This window comes from Papio anubis, chromosome 4, assembly GCF_008728515.1.
Source record: "Papio anubis isolate 15944 chromosome 4, Panubis1.0, whole genome shotgun sequence".
In the NCBI taxonomy this organism is placed as follows: domain Eukaryota; kingdom Metazoa; phylum Chordata; class Mammalia; order Primates; family Cercopithecidae; genus Papio; species Papio anubis.
The window spans coordinates 31,108,283-31,133,453 of NC_044979.1; the positions used below are offsets into that span (position 1 = coordinate 31,108,283).

The 25,171-nt window shown below is 43.6% G+C and overlaps 1 protein-coding gene across 9 annotated transcripts in view; it reads left to right on the forward strand.

Moving 5' to 3' along the window:
- Positions 1-1,333: 1,333 nt before the first annotated feature.
- GRM8 (glutamate metabotropic receptor 8) overlaps positions 1,334-25,171 on the forward strand; it is an 824,703-nt gene continuing 800,865 nt past the window's right edge. For 4 of the 9 annotated variants that reach the window (XM_017956170.2, XM_017956173.2, XM_031664855.1 and 1 more), the window contains exons 1-2: positions 1,334-1,828; positions 11,182-12,002. In XM_017956170.2, coding sequence (XP_017811659.1) covers positions 11,493-12,002 — 510 coding nt within the window. In that variant the 5' untranslated portion in view covers positions 1,334-1,828; positions 11,182-11,492. Of the gene's footprint in view, positions 1,829-2,199; positions 2,497-2,731; positions 6,408-11,181; positions 12,003-25,171 lie in introns of those variants that run through there. The other 5 variants (XM_031664852.1, XM_017956171.3, XM_031664853.1 and 2 more) reach the window with 5 other exon arrangements.

Genomic DNA, 25,171 nt, shown 5'->3' on the forward strand with positions numbered 1-25,171 from the left:
GCCCTGGGCTGAAAACCTGTAGATTTTTTTCTAAGTGACAAAGGGCAAAGGCCCTTTTTTGAAATTAGGAGAGAGACAGCTGTCTCCTCAATGGAAACTTTGGACATTAAAACCAGCCTTGGGAAAAGGCAACCCCACCAAGGAGGAAGTGCTATGGGGTTTTGAAGCCAGACCAGCTGTGATTTCTGGCTCTAATACTTTCCAGCCGTATCTCTAAGCCTCGATTTCTTCTTCCATCTGTAGAGTGGGCTTAATAATTTTGATTATCTCACAGAGTTGATGTGAAAATTAAAATAACTCGAACAGAATAGGCGATATATACAGGAATTAATGCAAGATTCCTGACATGATGCTTAGAAGTTCATGATGCTTAGGAAGATGAAATTCATTATAGAGATGCCGAACGGGGGTCTAGAGCCTGCTTTTTCGGGGTCTCTCCGGTCCTTCTCCATCCTCTTTATCTCCTGACCTGCCCCCTCTTCCCCCGCGCCCCGCCCTCCCTGGCTCGCCCGGGCCTAGGGCGCCGCCTGCAGTTGCGCGAGGCCGCCTCTAGATGGAACTTTCTCACCAACGCAAGGCCCGGCCGGAGTAGCTACCCCGGCGCTAGGCGGCTAGGGGCTCCTTTCATTCCGGCGAGTTCGGGGTCTGGGGACCTGGGCGGTAACTAGTGGGGAGGAACGCTGGACTGTGCACGACGAACCCAACAGGTTTCCACAGGCGGCATGCGAAGGGAATCCCGAGGTTTCCCTGCAGAACCCGAGCACAGCTCTCCCGGAGTTTCCTGCCCCGCGTCTGCGGCTCCTTGAATCATCTCAATAAAATGACCGTCCCGGTAGCCACACACGCCCGGTCCTGCGCAGTGCCCTCAGCGGACCGCGCTGTGTGGTACCGCGAGCCCTGGGGACTCTGTAGCACGCGTTCCCGAGACCCTCGGGGGCGGGGAGTGGGGAGACAATCGTCCGAGTCGCGGGGCCGGACAAATGGCGGAACCGCCGCGCAGCGCCAGGCAAACTTTGCAGGGGAACCGTGCCGCTTGCGGGCTCTAAGCATCCCCGAAAAGAAAGCATGTGGCGGGACACTTGTCATGTACCATGTGTTATTCTCGGTGATGCTTTCTGGAGCTGTGCTCACGGGGGACCCGGGCTCGCGGGTGCTGCCCGTTGTGCTCGGGCGGGCTTCGCGCCTTGCCGCGCGGGTCCCGGGCTCGCCAGGCAGCCAGAGCCGCTGGGCTCCTCCACAGCCATATTCCTCCTTCTGCCGCTCCCGCTTCTTCCCACCCTCCCACTCTGTCGTTGGGTCCTCCCTTTTTTCTTGGGGGCGGGGAAGGTGGGGTGATTTTTTAAAATCAGAACTATTGACATTTCTAGTCTCCTTGTCGCTTCGGGCTGAAGCGCGGAGGGGGATCCGCGGGCCGAGGGTCCCCCTCCCTGCCCTCGCCAGGGCCGCTGGGTGACACCGAAATCCAGAGGCTCCCGCCCCCCGGGGGTTCCTCCTCCTGCTTCCCGAGGTGACTGGTTGGCGCGAAGCGATTGGCGATCCCAGGCGCGATCCCGGCCGCGGCTCCCCGCGCCGCGCGGGGTGAATGGCCGCGGGCGGAGGATCGGGAGGCGCCGGGCGCAGACCAATCGCGGCCGCCGGTGGGAGTATTTGTTATTCACATGGAAGAGACTTGGCGCCGGCTCGGCCAGCTCAGCCCCCTCAGCCCGGAGATCAGCCACAAGTGCGGCCGCTGTGCTCGCCTCACGCGGCGGCGGCGGCGGCGGCGGCGCTGACATGGAGCTGCGGGCCCCCGGCGGGCTTCCTCACCGCGCCCTCTGCGGGGAGCAGGGTAAGACTCGCCGCCCGGCAGCAGAAAGCTGCTCCGAGCAAAGCAAGTGCGGAACCACGGGACAAAAAGCCCCCGGCCCCCAAACTTCCCCGAAACGCCCTGCTTGTTGGAAAAGGAGAATCCCCCCGTTTTATTCCCCTTTCCGTTTTCTTCCCTAAAACCGTTCAGCGGACAGCCAGGTGCACCATTCCTTCCCAGATCACTCTAGTGATTTGCTTTTCCTGAGCACAAGTAGATGGCCCTGCACGCCTGTAGTCTGTGAGAGAACTGGCGGGCGGAGGTGACGGGAATGGGGGGAGAGGGAGAGTGGGCACCAGGGGGCGAGGGGCTGGCCGGGCATTGGAGCTTGATTGGGTGTCTGTTGGTTTTACGTTGCAAAGAACAAGGCAGCCACCCCTCTTTTCTACCCGTGATTACATTACAGTAAAGAGGTTCAGAAAAGAGGGAGACTTCACCCGGAACTCCCAAGGCTTGGAGGTGTGATCCCCCAAAAGTTTAGTCGGCGAATGGGAGACTGAAGGGTGACGGGAAAGGGGCAGGCGCGCTCGGCGCTCTGACTGGGCGTGCGGCGGCAGGATTTTAAAGCGCTCTGCCTCGGATCGCCTGCCCCGGGTGACCTCCCAGACCTGCCCTGGTGGAATCCGGACTTGCCCCGCCGAGATGACGAGGTACCTTCGTTTCGCCAACCTAACGGGAGGGATTTCCGAAGTTAGCGGCTTCCGGGATGAGTCGGGGTAATACCCCCGCCCTCTGAGCGTGGGCTGGATGGATGTCTAACCGGGATCTAGGGAGGATGGGGGTCGCGGGGGAAGCCGGGGGCTTCGGGGTCCTCGACACCCGCATCCCCGCACGGCGCACGCTCTGTCTCGAGTTTGCGTTCTCCGAGTTAGCACCGCGAGCTTGGGATTTCCGTGCCCCTCTTTTGTGGCTTTCGGTAAACGCCGGAGTTCCGTGTCCTGCTGGGGGTTGGGGGATGGAGAAAAGATCTCGGGGATCTTGTTTAAAAAGCAAAAGCTAACTCGCCCCGATAGCTCCTCTGCAGCTCCCGCGGCCGGCGCGGCCCCAGTTTCGGGTGGCCCCGTGCGGGGCGTGGGCGCTAGGGCGGCCAGGTGCGGCGGGGGCGCAGGCTGCACTCCCAGCGCGCGGGGGCACCCGGGCGGCGCCGGAATGCCCCGGGGCGCGGGAAAGGCGAGAGTAGCCTGGCGCTCCCCTCATGGCCCTAGTCTCTATCCACCCCAGAGCCCGGCTTCAACAGCCCAAGGAACTAAGAAGAAAAAGGAATGTGCGCGGGGGAACAGGGGATCCCGGCGGGCTGAGTGGCCGCTGTTATGGTAGAGATAGAAACAGAGGTAGAGATGGACAGACAGCTCAGCCACGCCAAGCGCGAAGCCCATCCGCCCAGCCAGAAAGCTCGGAGATCCCTTGAGCTTCGTACAGTTGGTGAAAATATAACAGAATCACCAAAAAAGAAAAAAAAATTTCTTCCGTTTGACACGCGCTCCCTTGGTGCACATGAAATGCGGAGGGACACGCGAGTCACCCAGTTGCGCAAGACGGCACCCCCGCGGTTCCCCGGGGAATTACTTCCCCCGTGGCCCAAATTGCGAAGCCTGGGGTCAGAGGGTCTCTGCGCACCCTGGATAGCGGGGGTGAAAACAGATCCCCTCGCCGGTTGCAGAAATCCTTAAGTCCCCTACGCAAGTCCCGCCCCCGGGAAGGAATGCCTAATTTGCCATTTGGGGGATCCTTTCCCACAAACCTGAAGGTGCGGGAGTCTCTGGAACACCCAAGAATACACTAGAGTCCAGGCTACTACCGCGATTGAATACAAATCCTGCCAACTGACATAACTGGAAAACAGGGTTGGTGGTGGAGATACAAGAAAAATCATGAACGGGAGAAATGCATTCCTATGATAGCTTGTATTTTACTTGAAAGAAAAATAGAGAAAAAGAGCCACCAGCAGGTAGATCGTGGATAAACAGCTTATTGCACTTCCTGTAATTTCCATTTTCCGTTATGAAATTGTTTGTCAATAATTGCAAATGGCTACAGAAACCACTTTAGTTTACCTTGGTCACTTGCTTGTGAATAATACCGTGAAAGATCTCTGTAGGAGGCACAGTCAGCTGTGTGCAATTCATTCTCTGGTTCTTGAAAATGTGTGCCTTGATAATTTTGAAAAGAAAAGCTTTCTCCATCAGGGAAAACGAACCAAGATTTTTTAAAATGCAGTTTTCCCATTTTAGAGTCAACTACAGGTTGTACCATGTCTAAGATAGAGAATTCTTGCTTCTGAATAAGGGATGTGGGGAGAAATAGATGACGGGAGGCTTTGTAGGAGACAATTGACCCGGAATAAAGAAGAGGATACTGAGAACACAGCTCTCTATACTGTTATTTAGGCTCAATTTGTTCTGTTTGGATTGTGCTAGCTGGTTCTGCCCTATTATGCACCCTTCGAAAGTTAGGGCTGCTTGAATAATTCTAAAAACATCTACATCCGAAAGGAATAGAGAAAAGGAGGAGCTGAGCTCCAATGAGTGCCGGGGAAAGTTAGAGGTCTGGAGAGATGTGCTCTTTTCAAAGTTGGCTGAGCAGGTTGAAGCTGCTGCGGGGCTTGTTTAATTGGTATTTATGCAGCAAATAACCCGTCTGACATTCACATTGGCAATTGCGTGCCAATCTTTGTGTATGAATGTTCCATTGTCTTCAGGGCACGATGCACAGCACACTACACACATGTTTTTTTCCTTCCGGGTTTCCTTCCTACCACCTTCCTCAGGTAGTTGGAATGCCCATCATAAAGATGACCTTGCTTTAGTTGAGGGGAGTGGAGTTGCTCTGTCACAGTGTCTTAAGAGAAGAGGCTGCTTGAATTTCTCTCTTCCTGGACCCACAGCCAAGACCTGTCCACATCTGCATGCTTGTCAAGTTGGCTGGCTTGTGGAGGTTCAGGAAACTTGCTGTTTTCTTGATAGACTCTGACTGGGCGTCCCCAGACTCACAAATGTGGTTCATTCAGTAGGGACGGCCACTTCATGTTGTTCGCAGGAGAGGCTATGAGCTGAGAGTTGGCTGGCTTATTGTTTTCATTTCAAGAGAGGGATCTTGTTTTCTTTCTGCTAGGAATTGGAATTTAGATTTGGGCTTTCTCTCTTTCTTCTTTTTTTCTTTGATTTTCATTTCTACCTGGTACTTTGACAAATTGTGACAAACCCACTCACTGGGAGGGACTCTGAGCATAATATTGCCTCATCCCAGGACACCCTTTCTGAGTGGTGGGCATTGCTGTTGGAGTGATTTGAGAGGCACTATTGAGAGGCTCCTGACTCCTAGCTCCCTGCTCTGGCTTGTTGCATTGCCAGCCTTAACCATTATTAATGGTGGTATTTCTTTGGTAAAGAAACTATGGCTCTCCTAGGAATCATTTTGAGAATGCAGATGTTCCATTTGGGGATGACAGTAATGCATCTTCAGGCTTTGATACTTGCTAATGAATCCACTCACTCCCTGGGGAGGGCCAAGGTAATGAAAGAACAAAGACACTGACGACGGAAGAGACCTAGTTCTGGGGAGGGCAGGGCAGGGCAGGGCAGGGCAGGGCAGGAGGTGAGCAGAAGTAGGAAGATCTAGGAGAGGCCTCAGAGGAGTATAGATTGTTGGACACATGTGTTGCCAATTTCATACTTTTCCAGGCAGGGTTATGCCTAAAGCTAGAAAGCTGCTGGCTATTTATTGGCTGACTCTTCCAGTGGTCATGACCCAGCGATAGAAGCATTATATTCTGCCTACAACTTAGGAAGGTTTCCGGTTGTCCTGTTTTCACAACAGGTGATTATCTTGTCACCACTTTCTTCAGAATAGCGATTTAGATGCTCAGTGGCCATGACCTTTAGTTCTCCAGGTCAGACATGGTACTTCCATTGACTTCTTCTTGCTCTCCATATAGGCTTGTCAGGGTTGACTTTTTTGGACCTGTGACCCTTGTTAAGGTCTGACTAGCCCCAAGTATGATGAGAAAGTGGTTTTCTTAGATCTTCTAAGTACAATACACCAATAACATATTCTAGTTCTAGGACGGATTGTTAAACTAACAGTATCCCTGTGCGTTCTTATAGTACTTGGCAGTTTATAAAGTACTTCGACACACATTATATTGTTTGATTTCACAAATTGGGAGATGGGGGAGAATCATCCCCCATTTTAGAAACGAAGAAACTGAGATTTGGTTAAGTGACTTGCTCAGTGCTATACAGTAAGTACTGGGGGAAGTAAGACTAGAATCAGTGTCTTCTAGGGCTCTAGAACATCCCACTCACAGTCCTCATTATCAAATCAGAGTTAGTTTGAGATCCAGCATGGCCTCCTGCCCCCAGGGGGCATGGAGTAAGGGAAGGAACAAAATGGCAGTCCTGCATTTGAATCCTGGCCTGAGACTTTAGACACAGTCATATAATCTTTCTGTTTTCAGGTTCCTTAGATCTTGAATGGCGGCTGTGATACCAACCTCATAGTTGTATTTTAAGAGGGAAATGAAATAATGTGTCTGCAGCTCCAGGCACACTGCAGGCATTCAGTAAGTGTTGATGTCACCCACTTTCTCTTTTCTTATCTGATACATATCATAAAAAGTAGCTTCTCATTACTTTAAATATGGTCTTTTTGTGTAATAGCTGTGTTATTGGAAAAATAAGGGCACAAATTGAATTCTCTTAAATCAGATTTTTTTTTTTTTAATGCCTGGGATTTAGCTATTTAAAGGAAACCTGTGGTGAATTCTTTTGTAATGCAAATAATTGCTTTCTAATTTATCTGTTTAGTAAGTCGAGCTTCTCCTGTATCAGATTTTTTAAAATATGAGGCTGGCTTGTGTAGAAGAGCTTTCACAATCCTCTCACTGATGAAAAAAAGTCACTCAACTTGCAAACAAAATCAGTTATTGTGTTCAGTTGGCAAAGCCTTGCTCTGATGTTTGAGCATAATCTCATATTCCCTTATTATTAAATAATAGAATCTCGGAATAGGAAGCTGGAAGACACCTTAGAGATCATGTGGTCCATCTCACTCATTTCACAGATGAGGAAATGGAAGCACATAGAGGTGAGGGGACATGTCACCTCTATGTGCTTGGGAGTGTCACCAGCCAGTAACTGTCAGACAAAGATCCGATTCCAGGCCTCTGTTGCCAGGGGAGAGCTCTGTCTGCCCCATCCTCACTCTGCCCCACCAAGAATCCTCAGACATGCATACATATTGCAGCATGGGAGATGATACAGAAATATGATGCATTTTCAAAAACAACCCAAAGAGCTACAAGTGTGAGCAGTCATAGGAATTGATGAGAATATTCAGCTTAACCTTTTTGTTAAACAGCTAAATGGAATGCAGCCTAGGAATCCTGCTTTGGCCTTTTTATGAGAAAAAAATTACAATTCTTGGATAATGGTATTCCTCAGCGAGGATTTTACCCTATCATATTTTAATCGTACCTGCTAAATGGCCAAGGAAGACGTGATGGCAGACCCAGAGAGGCCCTGCATGCATTGGTGGGTGTGTTCCCATTGACATCAACGTGGCCAGGAGACCTCATCTGGAGCAGAACTGTTTGGACAAACTGCATTGGATCTTCTCAGCCCTTTGAGAGATTCCGAAATCACCTCCCTGGAAATGCCCCCAGATTGTCCCTTCCTAATTAGTACGTTATTGTTCTTCCAGAGCTAAGCGTCAAAGATGTGCACCTTTCTGAAAGATTGCAGTGGAGGGGCAGGGCTGTTCCCTTCTCTCGTGCTGCCACAGCGAGTCCCTGTAGCACTGGGGGCTTTCTCCAATGACAGACCCACCTTTTGGGACAGATGACTTTGGTGGCACTGCCACTCATCAGCTCACCAGCTCAGGGGTTGGGGCCGTATTCAATCCCTCTGAGCCTTCTTTTCTCATTTATACAAGAGCTAATGCCTGGTGTGTGAAAATTGGTGGAGATACTATGTTAGGTACTTGACACTGGTACAGAGAAGGTGTGTAGAAAATAAAGCAGAATTCTGGGCTCTGGCCAGTGAGGAGCTGTCCTTCTGGCCTTTTAGGAAACAGAGCACATTTAGGGGGCCACAGGCTTAGGGTCCAGCCAGGGTGCCTGCTCCCAGGAGCCTTAGGCCAGACTGCTCATGGAGGGCCCAAGGATGTATGATGTGCCCTGTAAGTCAGGGTAGGCAGGCAGGGGAGTGCACAGGAAGGTCTATGAGGGTTCATAGTTAAGCCTCCCCAAAGGGTTGCATGGCCTCTCCCTGTGGGCCCAGAGATAGTGCTGAGAGGATTTGTCCCACTCTGAGATTGGTTTCGGGAGTCTAGACCTCACGCCTCCTTGAAACAGTCCAGCACAGGCCAGGCTTCTGCCACATATCAGAGGCAGGTCAGTTTGAGAGAGGAGCTGTTTATACTTTAAATCAAACACAAAACATAAAATAGAGGTATTTGGATCTATAGCTCTGAAAGATTATGATTTCTTTAAAACTCATAGACTCAAACTAGGATGAGTTTGGACTGAAGCTCACAAGAATGGTACAAGAGCAAGATAAGTAATTTAAGACTGTACAATGAAACCTAACTGATGTAGTTTCTCGCAAACTTTCAAATACATTTTTCCTTAGGTTTCTTAAAAGGGGAAACTAAACCTTCTGGCAGTGGAGTCTGATTTTTATGACAGTGTATCAGATTTTGAAATAACTGCAAGATTTAAATATTTTATAAGTAGCTCTGATTTTATTTTTTAAAGTGACAAACGAAATTCAGTAAAAGCTCACCAACTGGGCAAATACAGAAAGAGGTGCTCTGCTCTAGTAGAAAATGAATTACAGACTAAGTTAGCAACAATAACTCCTGTTTACTGAGCCAGATACTATGCTTTCCATGTGTGATGTGTGGCAGATTCTATCGCCCCTTTAAAGACAAGAAAAGCAAGCTTCAGAGAGGTTACATGCAATTAATTCTATGACCCAGAGATGGAAACTCCAGCAAAAATTCAAGTGAGCTGTTCAATAAATGAAACTGAAATGAAACCAAAACTGAACCTCTCGTTTTGCATTTCAGTGCATTCAACCACTAAACAAAACTGATTCCTGCCTCACTGCTATTCATCCCCCAACCTTTTTTTAAAAATTAAAGCTCCAAACAAAGCTATGAGATACCAAAGAGAGTAAACAATATTGCAACCACCAATAATTTTAAAAGCGACTCAATTTTATTACTTTCTGGACCATACAGCAACTGGAACTAGGTTAAAGCCACATGGATAGGTAAGGATGCATTGTGATGAACAGATGGGCTGTTTGCATGTTCGTCTATAATTGAAAGCCATTTATTCTCATAAGTGTTTTAAGTACTTGGGGGATGGCTTGGTGTAAAGAGGAAAGGCGGGCCTTTGGAGAAAATCAAGACCCATCCACTCTCCCTAGACATTTCTTCTTCACCTTATTTATTCATTTAGTCTGTACTCTGTCAGAACAAGGGTCAGCCCAGCCACGTGGAATTGGTCTCAAATTCTCAACTAGTGATCGGAGTTAATGAGGTTTTACTGTCATGTGACTGGTTTTCTTTGTGAAACTGTAAAACACAATCTTACTTCTCTTAATGGGTGGCCAGTGTAATTTATGGCCTATCACTTAAATGGTTTCATCCTGAAAGTCAGGTTGACTTTCTGAGTGTTTCCTTTTGTGGAATGCCCGAGGTCAGGCTGTTATTGAATCACAGATTTTCTGAGGGAAAAGCAGCTGCTAGGAGAATCGAGTGTGAGGGACTAACAGTTAAGTGGTGAGAAAAATCAGAAAGGACAAAGTATTTTTGGGGGCAGCACGTAGGAAATCTAAGGCTTAATATGTGCCAGGAGGCAGTGAATACTTGTCTTAGGCTGCACAGAACTATCTCAGCCGAGTGGGCCATTGGCTGGCTAGGCTACCAGGTGTTTGCTCAGAAATATGGGGCAGTGGGCTGCTATGAGCCCTCTTTTCTAATGTGAAAGTGCAAAAATTGCAGCTTTCTTCGAAGACGTTTGGGCATATGTTCACTTATCCCCCAGGGAAGCACCATCTTTCCTTTCGAGACAAGAAGGATAAGAAGAAAATTTTATGAACTGGAACTTGAACAAGTGAATGGAAAATACAAGCAGATGTTGGTTGGCTAGGGTACAGGAGAACTGTCCAAATTTCAGGTTTCAAACCCATACATAAATAGGTTAGAAATGAGCATTAGATTAACCATCCTGCCAAAGTAAATTGGTGCTGTTTATTCTCTTAATTAGCGGTGCATTACAAATCTCAGATTCCCTGTGTTAAGTCAGTTCTCATTTTCAGTCACATCTCTTCGAAAGTCATTTGAAAAAAATCTTATGGAATTAAGAGTGAAGGCCTTAGGAAAAAACTTTGTAGATTTGCCTATAGGCACTTTCATTCCAAGTTATTTCTAGTTTCGATGAAATGACTGTTTTCCCCACCGAGTCAGACAGAATTAAGCAGCTCTTCATTTGATCACCAACTCTGATTTGCTCCTAGTGATTCTGGGATCAAGGCATGTTTCCCTCAGAACTGTTAATATACCCATTGCTCCCACCCCAACAAATTAACTGGAAACCCTGACAATGGTAATAGGAATATCTTCACATGTCACCTTCCCTGCGTGTTTCATTTTCAAGTCTTTGTTTTCTTACCAGAGAAGAATAAGACAATTTATACGAAATAGATGACTTTCTATGTTAATTTTTTTCACAAGCTACAAAACTTACACATTTTTTAGCTCTTTGGGTGGATTTCTTTCTCTCACTTTTTGTAATTGAATAATCACTTTTTCCTACTGGGTAACTTGAGGCACTAAAAATAAAAGTCATTAACAGATGACTGGCTTGTTGAATACATCACAGAAAATAATATTTTATTATGATTTTGTTGACAAAATTAGAATGCTAAATTCAGATAGCTGCAAAAACAAACAAACAAACAAACAAACAAACAAAAAAACCCCCAAAAATCAAAACAGATTTGAAAAGAAATGGTGCCATCAGTTGCAGGATTTTTACCTTCATGGAAATAAGGTTTATTGAAATAAAATGATAAATAAAAATACTTTCTGGCTTGGGAGAATCAACCTAATTCCTGATACTGTTCTGTTTCCCTTGCTCCAAAAGTGTCATCAATCTCCCTATTTAGATGCAGTGCAGCCAGGTGTTCAGAATCACAGGGGGACAAAAAGAATTAGTTTCTTACTGAATAGGGGATTTTTTTTTAAGAGGCTGGCATAAACAGGGCTGCAAAATGTGAAACATGTAGACCCACTGAACTGAACCCCCTTTTTTCCCCTCTTCCCAGGAGTAATTCTGCTACAAGGCTGATTTCAAGGACATGAATTGTTGACCTCATCCCAACATCAGAACCTCAGATGTTCTAATTTTTGCACCATTCCAGGCAAGTTGATCTTATAAGGAAATAAAATTGAACCTTAGGGGTCTGATGGAAACTCACTGTGACATTCAAATCAAGAAAACTTGCTGATGCCCACAGAGCCTTTTCCCCATGGGCCCTGATGGTAGCCTCCAGAAGGTGCAGCCTCAGGTGGTCCCCCTTCTTCTGTGGCAAGAATAAACTTTGGGTCTTGGATTGCAATACCACCTGTGGAGAAAATGGTATGCGAGGGAAAGCGATCAGCCTCTTGCCCTTGTTTCTTCCTCTTGACCGCCAAGTTCTACTGGATCCTCACAATGATGCAAAGAACTCACAGCCAAGAGTATGCCCATTCCATACGGGTGGATGGGGACATTATTTTGGGGGGTCTCTTCCCTGTCCACGCAAAGGGAGAGAGAGGAGTGCCTTGTGGGGAGCTGAAGAAGGAAAAGGGGATTCACAGACTGGAGGCCATGCTTTATGCAATTGACCAGATTAACAAGGACCCTGATCTCCTTTCCAACATCACTCTGGGTGTCCGCATCCTCGACACATGCTCTAGGGACACCTATGCTTTGGAGCAGTCTCTAACGTTCGTGCAGGCATTAATAGAGAAAGATGCTTCGGATGTGAAGTGTGCTAATGGAGATCCACCCATTTTCACCAAGCCCGACAAGATTTCTGGCGTCATAGGTGCTGCAGCAAGTTCCGTGTCCATCATGGTTGCTAACATTTTAAGACTTTTTAAGGTAGGTAAAGGCATTGTCTTTCTGACCATTGTGAAAGGACAATGAAATGCTATGACTCCAACTGCAGGTTTAAGAAGAAATTGAAGATGGTGAAGGTGCTCATAGACCCTTTCCGTGTCACCAGGTTCCTCAAATGGGGCATTCTGTATGGGGCATTCTACATGTGTTGGTTTAGTTCCATTATTTACAATTAACTGGATTAATTTTGACTCTGTTTTTTTTTTTTTTTTTCCTGAACAAAGAGAAAGGTGAAAAGTTCTGTGAAATATTGGGTCTTTGTCATCTTGGGATAACCTCCTTATTAGGCTCATTTTAAATCAAAGCATTTTTAAAGAGAATAATGAACTCTTAGCACATTTATCATGGAAAACATTTCTATGGTATTTGAGCTATTTAATTTACTGGGTGAAACTTCTTTAAGGTGGGATGCTCTGTTATGATAAAAGTTTGTTCACGAAGAAACAGTATTTATTACTAATGTGTAGATGGGAGTGACACTCTGGGAGATGAGATGGCCATAAAATTGTCAGGCTTATTATAACTACAATAGAACAGAACCTTATTAATTCAGACTGCTCTGATACAGACTTGGAATAATTATATATAATTCTTATTGCATTAAAAGTTCAAATTTAGCAGGATAAATGAGACTTTTTGATTTAGGTTTGGTGATCTATTACCCATATGTTGCATTTATATATTGAATAAAATTGGAAATATGGAATAATATATGTAAAAATACTTTGAAAAGTATAAAGTGCCGTAAAAATAAAGTTATTGTTAACTCACCATTTTCATTAACTTTCTCATTTTATTTATTAATAACCAATATGTAGTCTTTTGTAATAGACATAATTTGTTTAATTGAAAATACTTTCACTCTGGTTTCTTACTCAGTGGGACATGAATTTTTTAACTTAATCTGAGTTAATGAGCCTTTGTTTTATATTGTGAAAAGTGGTTCCTGGCTGGGCGCAGTGGCTCATGCCTGTAATCCCAGAACTTTGGGAGGCCGAGGTGGGCGGATCATGAGGTCAGGAGATTGAGACCATCCTGGCTAACACGTCGAAACCCTGTCTCTACTAAAAAAATACAAAAAATTAGCCTGGCGTGGTGGCACATGCCTGTAGTCCCAGCTACTTGGGAGGCTGAGGGAGGAAAATCGCTTGAGCCTGGGAGGTAGAGGTTGCAGTGACCTGAGATCGTGCCACTCCATTCCAGCCTGGGTGACAGAGCAAGATGCCGTCTCAAAAAAAAAAAAAAAAAAAAAAATTCCTATGCACATTAGATTTAGAAATATTAAAAGAATATGGAGAAATTGGGCAGATGACGGGTATTGTGACAAATGTGAGCAAAGTGATGGGAAATGTCACACAAACGATGAAAGGAATTGAATCAAAGGATTTCTGGCTTGGCAGATATCTTGGAGACACATCTAGTCTGGCCCACTCATGGCACTGGAATCCTCTTTGTAACATCCCCTTGAGTGGCTGTGCAGCCTCTGTATGGATTTCCCTAGTTTAGAAGAGAAAATGCTATGAGGCAACTTAATGGCTATTTTCAGATAGATGAAATTTTCTCAAATAAGGAGGATGCTAAGCAGAAGCTCTCTGTGTCTAAGGAGTACTGAAGAGGCGCAAACAGGCTTCAGGGTGTGCTGGAGACATTTGAGCAGGACATTAAGAAGCACTTCTTGACAGTGAGAAGGACACAATTAAGACATATAGCCAGAGTTGCTTTAGTTCTCCATTTCTGGAAACCTTCAAGGGAAACTAGGCAGTTTTTTTACCATTTCTCTTAGAGGGACTCCTTGCTTAGAGGCAAGATGTGGAACCAGAATTCTCCAGGTTTCCTCCCACATCTTGGGATCTAGGATTCCTCCCAGCTACCCCAGTTCTGTGCCATGTGGCATTTTCTGCTCTGGGGTGGTGTCCAGCTCAAACATTTCTGTAACTCTTCTCCCTGATTTGAACTCCCTCCTTACCTGCTCTAAGGCATCTTTTTTCTATTTTTAACTTAGTAGCTGTGGTTCAAAGACATCACTTCTAGAGGAGAGGAAAAGGTTCCTAAGAATCTACTCCTTTTGATTTCCCTCCCCTTATAAACCAATTCGGGTTCCTGCCAATACCATTGTAATTCCTGTGAATCCTGGCTGTTTCCTGTAGCCTGGTGCCCAGCCAAAAGTGGGCAAGGATTTGAGCAGTGTGGTGGAGGAGACAAAGTGTTCATATGAGGTTTTCCAAGCTTGTTTGCATTTTTTTTTTGACATAGAATCAGCTTATCTGCAAAATGGGAATAATAAGATTGTTAGATTGTTGGGTATATTTAATGAGAAAATGCAGGAAGGCTTCCATCAGGACCTGGTCATGTCCTTTGGTGTTTTGGGCTATTGAAGGAAACTCCAGGCCACTTGAAGGCAAGAGGGGGTTTTGTTTTTATGCAGGGGGTATCTGGCTTCTCTCTTCTCTATTCTTCCCTCATGGACTGGTTAGTTCTCTTAATTTCTTGGGTAATCCTGGAGGGACCCCATCTGACTGGGTGAGAAGGTAACTACTGACCCTCTGGACAGAGTCCAATGCCCCAGGCCATCTCTTGAGACACAGACCAACACATGAAAGGGCAGCTCTTGACGCCCTTAACTGAAGTGCAGGGAGTGGGTCACTTATCACCAGGAGGGGGCGCTGTTATGGTAGACGTCATGACTAACATGATCAGTTCACTGGCCCAGAGTGAGCATTTAACCTACAGAGGCAAATCTAGTTATTAACCAAGTTATTGGACTTGAAAATTGTCTGTAATTCAAAAGTCCATCAGTGAGAGGATGTAGGTGCCTAACCCATCTTACAGGTGATTCTGGAACCATAAGAATGTGAATTAGATAATAGCAACTTATGCTACTTTACTTTGATTTTTTATGTGACTTTCAGCTAGCACTCCATTTGTAATATTAATTATAAAACAATTGGCACAGAAAATTGTCCACTCTATGTATGGATGACTTCTGTTTATATATATATGATAGTACAGACATGAAATATTACAGTAGTTATCAGAGGAATGATTAGCAGTTAATGCACTGGAGATTGGCATATAGCTCCTTTTTGAAAAATAATACTTTTCTTACATACTAATTTTCCAAAGGCTATGACTTGAGTAAAAATAAGTTTTATGACAGTTTTCTCAAGCTTAGGCCCTTTCAGGGTAGCGAAAGACCCACAGAATCTAAAAATATGCCCATAAATAATCTAAAAATTAATGTATTGCTAGTTATTCCCAGATAATGGAGTTGAAGAAGGTAGAGCGTCTCCAATGAAGACATGCAATGAACCTTGATCATAAGGAATACAAATGGGGTCTTAATTCATGAACTTACTGACTGTCCTGCTCAACAATAAACATAAATTGGGGTTTTAAGAATCTGGTTGTGATGTGTTTAAAAATTTTATGGAAAATATTTGGGCCAAATTTGGAAGTGATCCCTAAATGTCTGTTTTCTTTTTTTGGACAACTTTGGGAATGCCATGTATTTTATTTGCAGCATCTTCCTGTACTAAAATGTGAAGGAGACAATGTCTTCCACGTAGCCCCATTTACCACTTTCTTCAGTCTTGCTCGTCCTGTGTCAACCTTTCCAGTCCTTGTATTCCCAAGTGTTCTCCTAATCCAAACCTGATGCAAGAGATCTATGTGTTGTCAGCTATCTGCATGTTAGTATGTCTATGTTTAAGTCAGAGGAGGATTTTATTTCCTTCAGGATCACTAATTGTGGAATGAAATGGGATTTGTCTTTGTAAAGGAGATGCCGGCATCAGTTGGGGAGGTTCATTTAGCCCCAGCAGAGACTGCATTTAGTGAATAGCCACCTCCTCTGCTGGAATAGAGGTGGCTCTGCTTATCTGATCTAGAATGAAGTGGTGTCATCCTATCTTTGTTTCTCTTCTTATCCAAGCTTAGAAGCAAATGAACAAAATGAGCCTCTTTAACTTCAGAAGAGGGTTGAATAAGGGCCTGGAGCTGGACACAACCTGGGAATAAGATGCCATGTGGCATAGGTCCATAGGATACTGAATGCTTTACTAGATTAGTGATATTCAACCCCGAGTGTATGGTGGGGTTCATACTGCTGTTGCCTCACCCACAAGGGGTATGGACTGCATTATTAAAACTACCTGGGAGGCTTTTCGAATGGCAGGATCCAGTGAACGATGTATACCTCCCAAGCCCCTTTCCGGGAGCTATTTTTTATTGAGATGAGTGTCCCATTTCCCTCAGGTGTGTTGGGAGTGGAAACAAATTTGAGAGTTACAGAACAAGAATTTAATGATCTGAACTTTTTAGATGCACTAGTGTACCCGAACACACACACACACATACATACGTGCACACACACATCGTATATCAGCTAACATGAGGCAGAGCAGACCTAGGTGATTGCTTCACTCATATAGCATGTTAATGGCTTTAGATAACAGAAGTATCAATTAGGATAATGTGACATGTAACTGCAGAATAGCAGACCCAGGACAGCTCCATCCTATACAGAGGTCTAAATGACACCTCACGGGCTTTTGTATTGTAGATAACCCAATGAAAAGAGGGGCCCAGGTTCCCATAAGAGATTGTATAGTTTGGAAAGAATTTAAAAAGGAGAGGGTCTTTGGAAATGTTTGAGAAGCCCATAAATTTGTGTTTTATAAAGAGCTCAAATTTTTTCCCCTTTCTAGAACATTTCCACTCCTCTCCTTTAAGTTAAAGCAAATCAATTCCTCCAAACACTAATCATATGTCTTACTTTGAGCAAAGATTGAATATTCTAAGTTAAAAATAGCACATTGATGCTGGAGGTAACTCACATTAATGTCCACAAAGATACATTGGGTCATAAGAGGACACTGTCAGATATAATTCCTCTCTCTTTTGTTTTTCTAGTTAATTTTACCTGGGTTGTTAATTTTCTACCCTTAAAGGATAGGAGTTAGATAGTCTGCAGTGTATCCTTCCCAAGGCAATCAAATGAGACTTTTAAATAGAAATCCATTTGTGGGTGGGCTAGATAATTTCACCCTATGTGGAAGTGTGCTGGTTATAAATGGCGAAAATTGATCTTCATGTGAAGTCAATGAAATACTGAGAAGCATCTTGTTTCCCTGGCAGTCTTCGCCTACCCTGCTATGTTTATGAAGATATATTTTCTTCCAAGACACTCTACCAACTGTAGCAACCACTTCCATAAAGCCAAGCAGTTTTTGAGTTATTTATTGCATACAGTGGGTTTTATTAGCTTCAAAACTTTGAAAAGGTAAATCTGCCATATCCGGGCTCATCTAGAGATGAACTCATAAATGAGTGCAGTCAGTAAACTCAGTAGGAGGTAAATTTCATGTTCAATCTCATTTGATGGCAAATAGATAATGAATATTGGGAAGTGAACTTCTTCAGTCAACTCTTTGGTACTGTAGCAAGGTTTCATTTAACTTTGAAAAGAGCTCACTCTCCTTAGATGAGAGATGACTGGTAAGTAGCACTTACACTCCCAGCTACAGAGATCTTTCAAAACGGAGACTTGTTAATGTCTTTCCCCTTCTTAAAACTCTTTAATGGCTAGGGTTTTCCCCAGGATGAAGGTCCACCTCCACTTTGGGGATCTTTTTCTCACTTTCCTTGACTAGATTGTCTCTTTGTTACAAGTAACAAAGAAGCAGCCTGTGCTTCCTCTCCTTAGTGTCTCTCTCACTGTGTTGTGATTGCTTACCTACTTGTCTGCATTCCCCACTAGACTGTAACTACCATGTGGGCAGGGGCCATGTCTGTCTAGTTTGTTGCCATATTCCTAGCGCCTAGCATGGGCCTGTCAGAGAAATAATGAATGAATGAATACATCGAATCTCTCTACTCTCTCCCTCATCCCAATCTCAATGTTAGAAATATGTGTTGAATAGATGGGAAAGAAGTATAATTTTGTTTATTTTTCTTGTATATTCCTTTAGAAAAGAAGGAGGGTGATATGTTTAGGCTTTGTGTCCCCACCCAAATCTCATTTTGAAATGTAATCCATATAATCCCCACATGTCAAAGGAGAGACCAGGTGGAGGTAATTGAATCATGGGGGTGGTTTTCTCCATGCTGTTCTCGTGATAGTGAGTGAGTTCTCATGAGATCTGATGGTTTTATAAGGGGCTCTTCCCACTTGGCACTTCTCCTTCCTGCCACCTTGTGGAGAAGGTGTCTTGCTTCTCCTTTGCCTTCTGCCGTAATTATGAGTTTCCTGAGGCCTCCTCAGCCATGCTGAACTGTAAGTCAATTAAACCTCTTTCCTTTATCAATTACCCAGTATCTGGCAGTTCTTTATAGCAGTGTGAAAGCAGACGAATATAGAGGGAGAAGCGGAGAAAGAAGGAAACATGATTATATTTTGAGAGTTCCTATTTTCATGTGCTTTCTCTTTTTCCTACAAATTTCCATTTAAATGTATTTTTAACATTAAGAAATTGCATTGTATATTTCAAAATTGTTGAAAGAGTAGATCTTAAATGTTTTCACCATACACCAAAAAAGTGTGAGGGGATGGATTTGTTAATTAGCCAATTTAATCACTCCATATTGTAAACATAAACCATCATATTGTGCCCCATAAATACATATAAATTGTCAATCAAAAATAAAATAAGTAAAATACATGAACACATTCTTATTTTAAAGGTTTAAGCAATAAATAGTATAAAAGGAAAGTCCACTTCCAAATGCATAAATCCGTTAATAACACAGGCACACATGATTTTGTTAATAGATATGTGACTTATGACTTTCTTTTTCACTTAATATATTTGGGAAAAATTTCCATGTTGGTTAATATAGATGTACTGCAGTAATTCTCAACCCCAGCTGCATGTTAGCATTGCCAGCATAGCTTTTAAAAATTTTGGATGCCCAAACCCTAGCCAGGACCAGTTAAATTGGTTGGAGTAGAGCTCTGCATTGGTATGTTTTAAAAGATCACCGGGTGATTCTGATGTTTGGTCAAGAATAAGAACTGCAAGACTTTATTTTTTTTTTAATAGTTGCTTGGTTTTTAATCATATGGATGGACCATACTTTATTTTATAAATCTCTGGTAAACAAGTTACTTCCCTTTGCTCTCCAAATTTGTTACTTGAAAAACAGTTGAAACAATGCTAGAGCCTCATCCAAATACTATTAGCTCTAGAATGAATTTTGGTGGTATAGGGCCCTTTCTTGGACCAACAAAGGGGCCAGATGAGTGAACTGCCAAAAGCATCTTGCTGTAAGACAGGGTCACAGGACACAGACATTCCAAGCCATGTCTCTTCGAAACATGTAGTAACTTAGAATCAGCATCGTGGTCATGTGCTCAGACAGTTCAGGGAGCACCATGACTCTTGGGTGGAGCACTTTTTAAACTTGGTGAATTTAAATTAAATTTCTTTTCTTTCCCCTAGCCTCAAATGGCCTGAAATCCTGCAGTGAATACCAAAGACATCTTAAGAGCATACTTAGTGATAAATGCCTATGTTCGGGGTGTTTTAAGTAATGAGGTTGTTTGAAAAGTAGTGAGAAGTCTTTCCATAAGAACGGTTTGTGACTGGATGTTATATATTTTGGTTTACAAAATTGTCTGAAAACCTTTCTAGAATAAGTCAGGGTCTATGTAAATAAATCTGCATAAGGAAAGTACTGTGCTCTTTCTACCCATTCACCCTAGAGACCACAGGTTTTTTATATTTTATAGACTTCACTTCATAGTGGTTTTAGGTTCACAGCACAATTGAAGATTGCAGTGGTTTTAACACAGGTGTCTTCCTGGGCTCTTCTGATAGCTTTTTGCAACCAAAGGTAATGCCTTCCTAGGAAGACTTAAAATCTGAAGTCTGTCCTGTGCCCAGTCCAGTGGTTATCACACTGTAGCATGCAAGAAATCACCCAGAATCCTTGTTGAAACACGCATTCCTGAGCCCACCTGCAGAGTTTCTGATTCAGTGGGTCCGGGGAGGCCCAGGGTGGGGGCTGAGAATTGCCATTGCTAATGGTTCCCAGGTGATGCTGATGCTGCTGTTTTGCACATCACACTTTGAGAAGCACTGCTCCATACAAATTGCTTGCTGGCTGACTTAGCAAGTCAAAGTGTGCAAAACAAAAGTGAGATTTAACAATGTTCTGTCTGACAGCAGCTTTTGACACACACCTGGTTGGATTTCTGTTCCTATTGGTCATAATCACAGCAGGTGTTGTGTGGATTTATCTTTAATTGTGTGCGTGTTTGGAAGTTGTGTTCCTTATTAAGTAATGCATAGCTCATGAATAATGATCAGTGCAATGGTCACTTAAACACTATTTCTTAAAGTAGGGTCAGGCAGATTACCATTCTACGCATTTTTACTACTTGAGAGCAGACTGATTTAAGAAACTTAGATTGTAAGATACACATTAATTGGGAATTGAGAACAGTAAAAGATGAAGGAGGCTATGATATGTCTCAGCTACCAGCAATTTGTCTTCAGAAACCATGACAGCTACCTCCTGATTTCCATTATGCAATGCGATTGCAAATAACATTCCACAGCAGTCTTAATCAATAGAGGGTCACAAGAGGCCCTTGTTTCCTCAAAGTGGGAAAAGGGCTTATTTACCCATTTAATTGATATAACACACTTTCTGGCAAAAGACAGAGTCATCTCTTTTAGCTGTAATTGGGGACTTTTTCTATCCCCAAACACTGTCCTCACAACCTGCATCTATACGTCTAATCTTTATGTATCTTGAACACATAAGGAACACCACGCTGGCAAGATGTAGGGGTCTAGGCATAGCATTGTGCACAGCCACTTTTATCTGTTTCTAGAATGAGGCCAGTCTCTGCTGTATTACTTCATTAGGCTCAGCAAGCTAATAAACATGTGTTCTCAGTGTTGGCCGTTAGTCTCCCTCTAAGACTCTTCAAGGCTCCCTCTGGGATTAGGGAGGCTGGTTTCCTTGGTGTATAATACAGTCCCAGTTTCAGGGACATCATGGATCTGTCTCTGTATCCCCTGCAGTGCCACTGAGCTCCCTTGGGACATGTGGATGGTGACTTATTCTTGCTCTAGCGTCTTACTCTTGCTTCCTCTCACATGGATTGAGAGTGACCTCTAGCTTCGACTAGTGCTTGTCCTATTTCTTTATGTGGTGGCAATTCTATTTATTAGTTTTCAGAGTGATTTATCATCTCACCTCAGAGTGTTTGAACTTATATTACTTCTAGAACAAATACCATGCCATACTCATGTAAATTTCTTAGATATTTGTGACTTATAGATATTATGTTTGTTATCAGGAGATGTCTGTTCAAATTATAGATTATTTTAATGTATTTAGTGGTGCTGATGCTCTTGAGTAAAATAGATTAATATGAATTATATGAAATAGGTTGGGCTCTGTAGTCAGACTGCCCAAGTTCAAATTTGGACATAATGCTTGTTAACTGTGTTACCTTAAGCAAGATAGTTAATCTCTCCAAATCTTAAACTTTCTTATCTGTTAAAAAAACAGCAACCCAGGCTGGGAACGATGGCTCACACCTGTAATCCCAGCACTTTGGGAGGCCAAGACGGATGGATCACCAGGTCAGGAGTTCAAGACAAGCCTGACAAACATGGTGAAACCCCATCTCTAATGAAAATACAAAAATTAGCCGGGCGTGGTGGCATGGGCTTGTAATCCCAGCTACTCAGGAGGCTGAGGCAGGAGAATCACTTGAACCTGAGAGACAGGGGTTGCAGTGAGCTGAGATCGCCCCTCTGCACTCCAGCCTGGGTGACAGAGCGAGATTGTCTCAAAAACAAAACAAACAAAAAACCCCAGTTAATAATAGTACCTTTTTCATGAGGTTTTTAATGAAGACAAGTAAGATACATTTCAGAGTCCTAAACAAAATCCCTGGTCCATAGGAGGCACCACGATGTTTGTTATGATGATGATAATGAGGAGGAAGATATTTATGTCTGCTATTAAGAGGATATTCATTTTGAGTGGTACCTCTCCTACAGTTTCTCAGCCATTCATACTGACTTGCTCTATTTTGTGAACAAAGGCAGATTAGCATTAAAGGTGTAATTGGTCAAGAAACAGAACTGATGGGCCAGGTATGGTTGCACACACTTGTAATCTCAGCACTGTGGGAGGCTGAGGTGGATGGATTACTTGAGCCTAGGAGTTCAAGACCAACTTGGGCATCTGAGACCAGCCTGAGCAACATGACAAGATCCTGTATCTATAAAAAATACAAAAATTAGCTGGGTGTGGTGGAATTCCCTTGTAGTTCCAGCTACTCTGGAGGCTGAGGTGGGAGAATTACTTGGGCCTGGGTGGTTGAGGCTACAGTGAGCCATGATGATACCACTGCACTCCAGCCTGGGAAACAGAGTGAGACCCTGTCTGACTCACTCACACACACACACACACACACACTCACACACACACACACGAAGAAAGAAACAACTGGGGCAGGTCTGGATTGGCTCTGGCATAGGGCAAGGCTGTCTAGTTTTCTTGAAGGCTGAACTTGAGACTGGGACTTCATCAGCTTATGTTCCAGCCAGGTGAGCTAAGAAGGTGGTGTACTGCTCTCCTTCCAAATCCATGTGTTGGATGGTAAGAGTCCGTTTTATTAAAAAAGTAGAAAACCCAGAGAAACATTGGTTTTCTATTTTTTTAAGTAAAGTTGCACTACATTTTTATGTTTCAGCGCCCGAAGAAAAATACCCTTAGGATTCAATTGTTAAAAAAACAAACAAAAAACCAAAAAAACAAAAAGAAAGAAAAAGAAAAAATCACCAATTCTGACTCACGTAGGCTACGGGTTTGATGATGGAGTTGTGGTTGAGCATGAGCAGCTGAATAACCCCAGGCATGGGTGGCAGCCCTCAATGCTGTCCTTTGGGTTGGAATTCCCTTTCTTTTCCATGTGTGGTAAGGACAGAAACACAGGCCTGCTTCGGACGAAGAATGTTAACTTTTGTTGAGGGAAGATTTTTTTTTCTGCCAGAGATGGCTGACATGACACTAATTCCTATCATCTCTGATACAAATGTCAGAAATGAAAGCCCTAAAGGCTTCAGAAGTACTTGTTCTAGAAGTCACATTCATTTTAGGACAATCAGAAAAACAGTGGAACTAAATGTATTGTATTCTGATTCACACTGTGACCTCTCTTGTGCCACCTGTTTAAAATGTGACCAATTCAGTCAAACATATCAATTATGCCTTGGTAAATTCTCATTTTAATCAAATATGAGTGTAAAAGGACTTCACAGGGAAAGAAATCAATGCAGAGTTAATGTGGTCAAGTCCTATCCTAGCATTGTGAGACAGTGCTGAGCAATGCCTGGTACAGCTTCTAAACCCAGTAAGTGCTAAATATTTTTTTTATCCCCCATCAAGAGAAGTAGAATAGTGTAAGAGATGCTAGCATTTAACCCACGTGTTCTCCTTCTGTAACTTAGTAATACAGGTAAGTAGGTAATATTCAATCAACCCACCAACAGGTCTCTGCAGCATCCCACAGGTCTATGCAGCATGTTTGACATTGTAGTGGATAATATGAAAGAAAAGAAGACCCTAAGCCATCAATGTTGCTTATACTCTAGTTGAGGGGAAATGACCAAAATCCTGTAAAATAACCACGAGCAATCTAAGACTGTGTAAAAAGGGCTACAGTGTGGTCCTGGGGTTTAAAGGAGAGGCTGACTTCATCCAAGGAAGCTGCAGTTAGCAGCCAAGGTGTCTTAATCAACTCTGTTATAGGCTGTTGCAACAGAATATCTCAGACTGGGTGGCTTAAACAATAGCCTTGTTTTTCCCCTCTCACATTTCTGGAAGTTGGAATTCTGAGATCAGGGTACCGGCTTGGTGGGTTCTTGGTGAAGTCCCTCTCCCTGGTTTACAGATGCTGTCTCCTTGTTGCATCCTCACATGGTGCTGAGAGAGACAAGAAAAGCTCTCTCCTGTCTATTCTTACAAGGGCACTTACAAGGGCTCCACGCTTATGAGTTAATTACCTCTTAAAGATGTCATCTTTAAATACCATCACATTAGGGGTTAGGATTTCAACATGAATTCTGGTGGGGGATATACATTCATTCCATAGCACAAGGCTTCATGCAGTAATGTGGGATTGGGCTGGGCTTAGAGGAATGGGTAGGAGTATGCAAACTGAGGCCAGGAGAGGAGGAAGAGTCTTCCAAGACTGGGAATCCTGTGAACCTTTTACCTGATGCCAGCTCATGTTCAGCTATGTGGGGGTGGAAGTACGTGGAAACCTCTTCCCCTCTCACAGTCTCTCTGCTATGACAAAACTTCAAATGATTATTTAAGGAGTCTCTAGGAGGATTAAAAATGAGGAAGGTTGGAGTGCTGTGTTCCCAACTTCCATTGGAGACAAAACTGGGGGTCCCAAACTAGTGAGCACAGAACACCCAGAGGGCACAATGCTGTACCCTCTTAATCGGCATTGTAGAACAGCTAAACAGGTGAATTGCTGTTGAATTTAAGGAAAGTGTTATCAAACCTAGGAGAATCCCTCCCCTGACCCTTTCCCCATCCTTTGCACTCTGGGAATCCATGTAACTTAAGATAAAACATTTTGCTTTATTTTTCATTTGCCACATGAGTATCTTGACTCTTTACACTGTTATTCAATGTAGAGTCACAATTAATTGCTGAGAGAGAAATTAAATGCATTGCCAATGGATTGATTTTATTTGCTTCATTCCAGTAAGAAAAGCCACCATTCTTGAGGGGCTGATGGTTCTTTTCCGTTTTCCTAACCACAGGGAGTAATCATACCTACACTGTCTCTGTTTCAAAAGGTGGTCATAGATCTCAGCAAGGTAAAAATTGGAGATTTGACAATATTCTAACTGTAAAGAGTTTTGATGATTTGGAAATAGGTTTTGTATTGAAAATGGCATAAATGATTATTTTTCTTCTTTATGCTGCAGCACTTTAACTTGTAATTTCTACCCTGGTAACCCCACCTATTTAAATGAGAGCTCAATATGAGATCTTTTGTTGTCTTTGAAACCACTGGTATAAAATTTTAAATTCTTGGATATTTTTCCTCTGCCTGAGAAAGGAAGATACAGGAAATTTCATTTTTTAGTTTGAATAGCTTTATT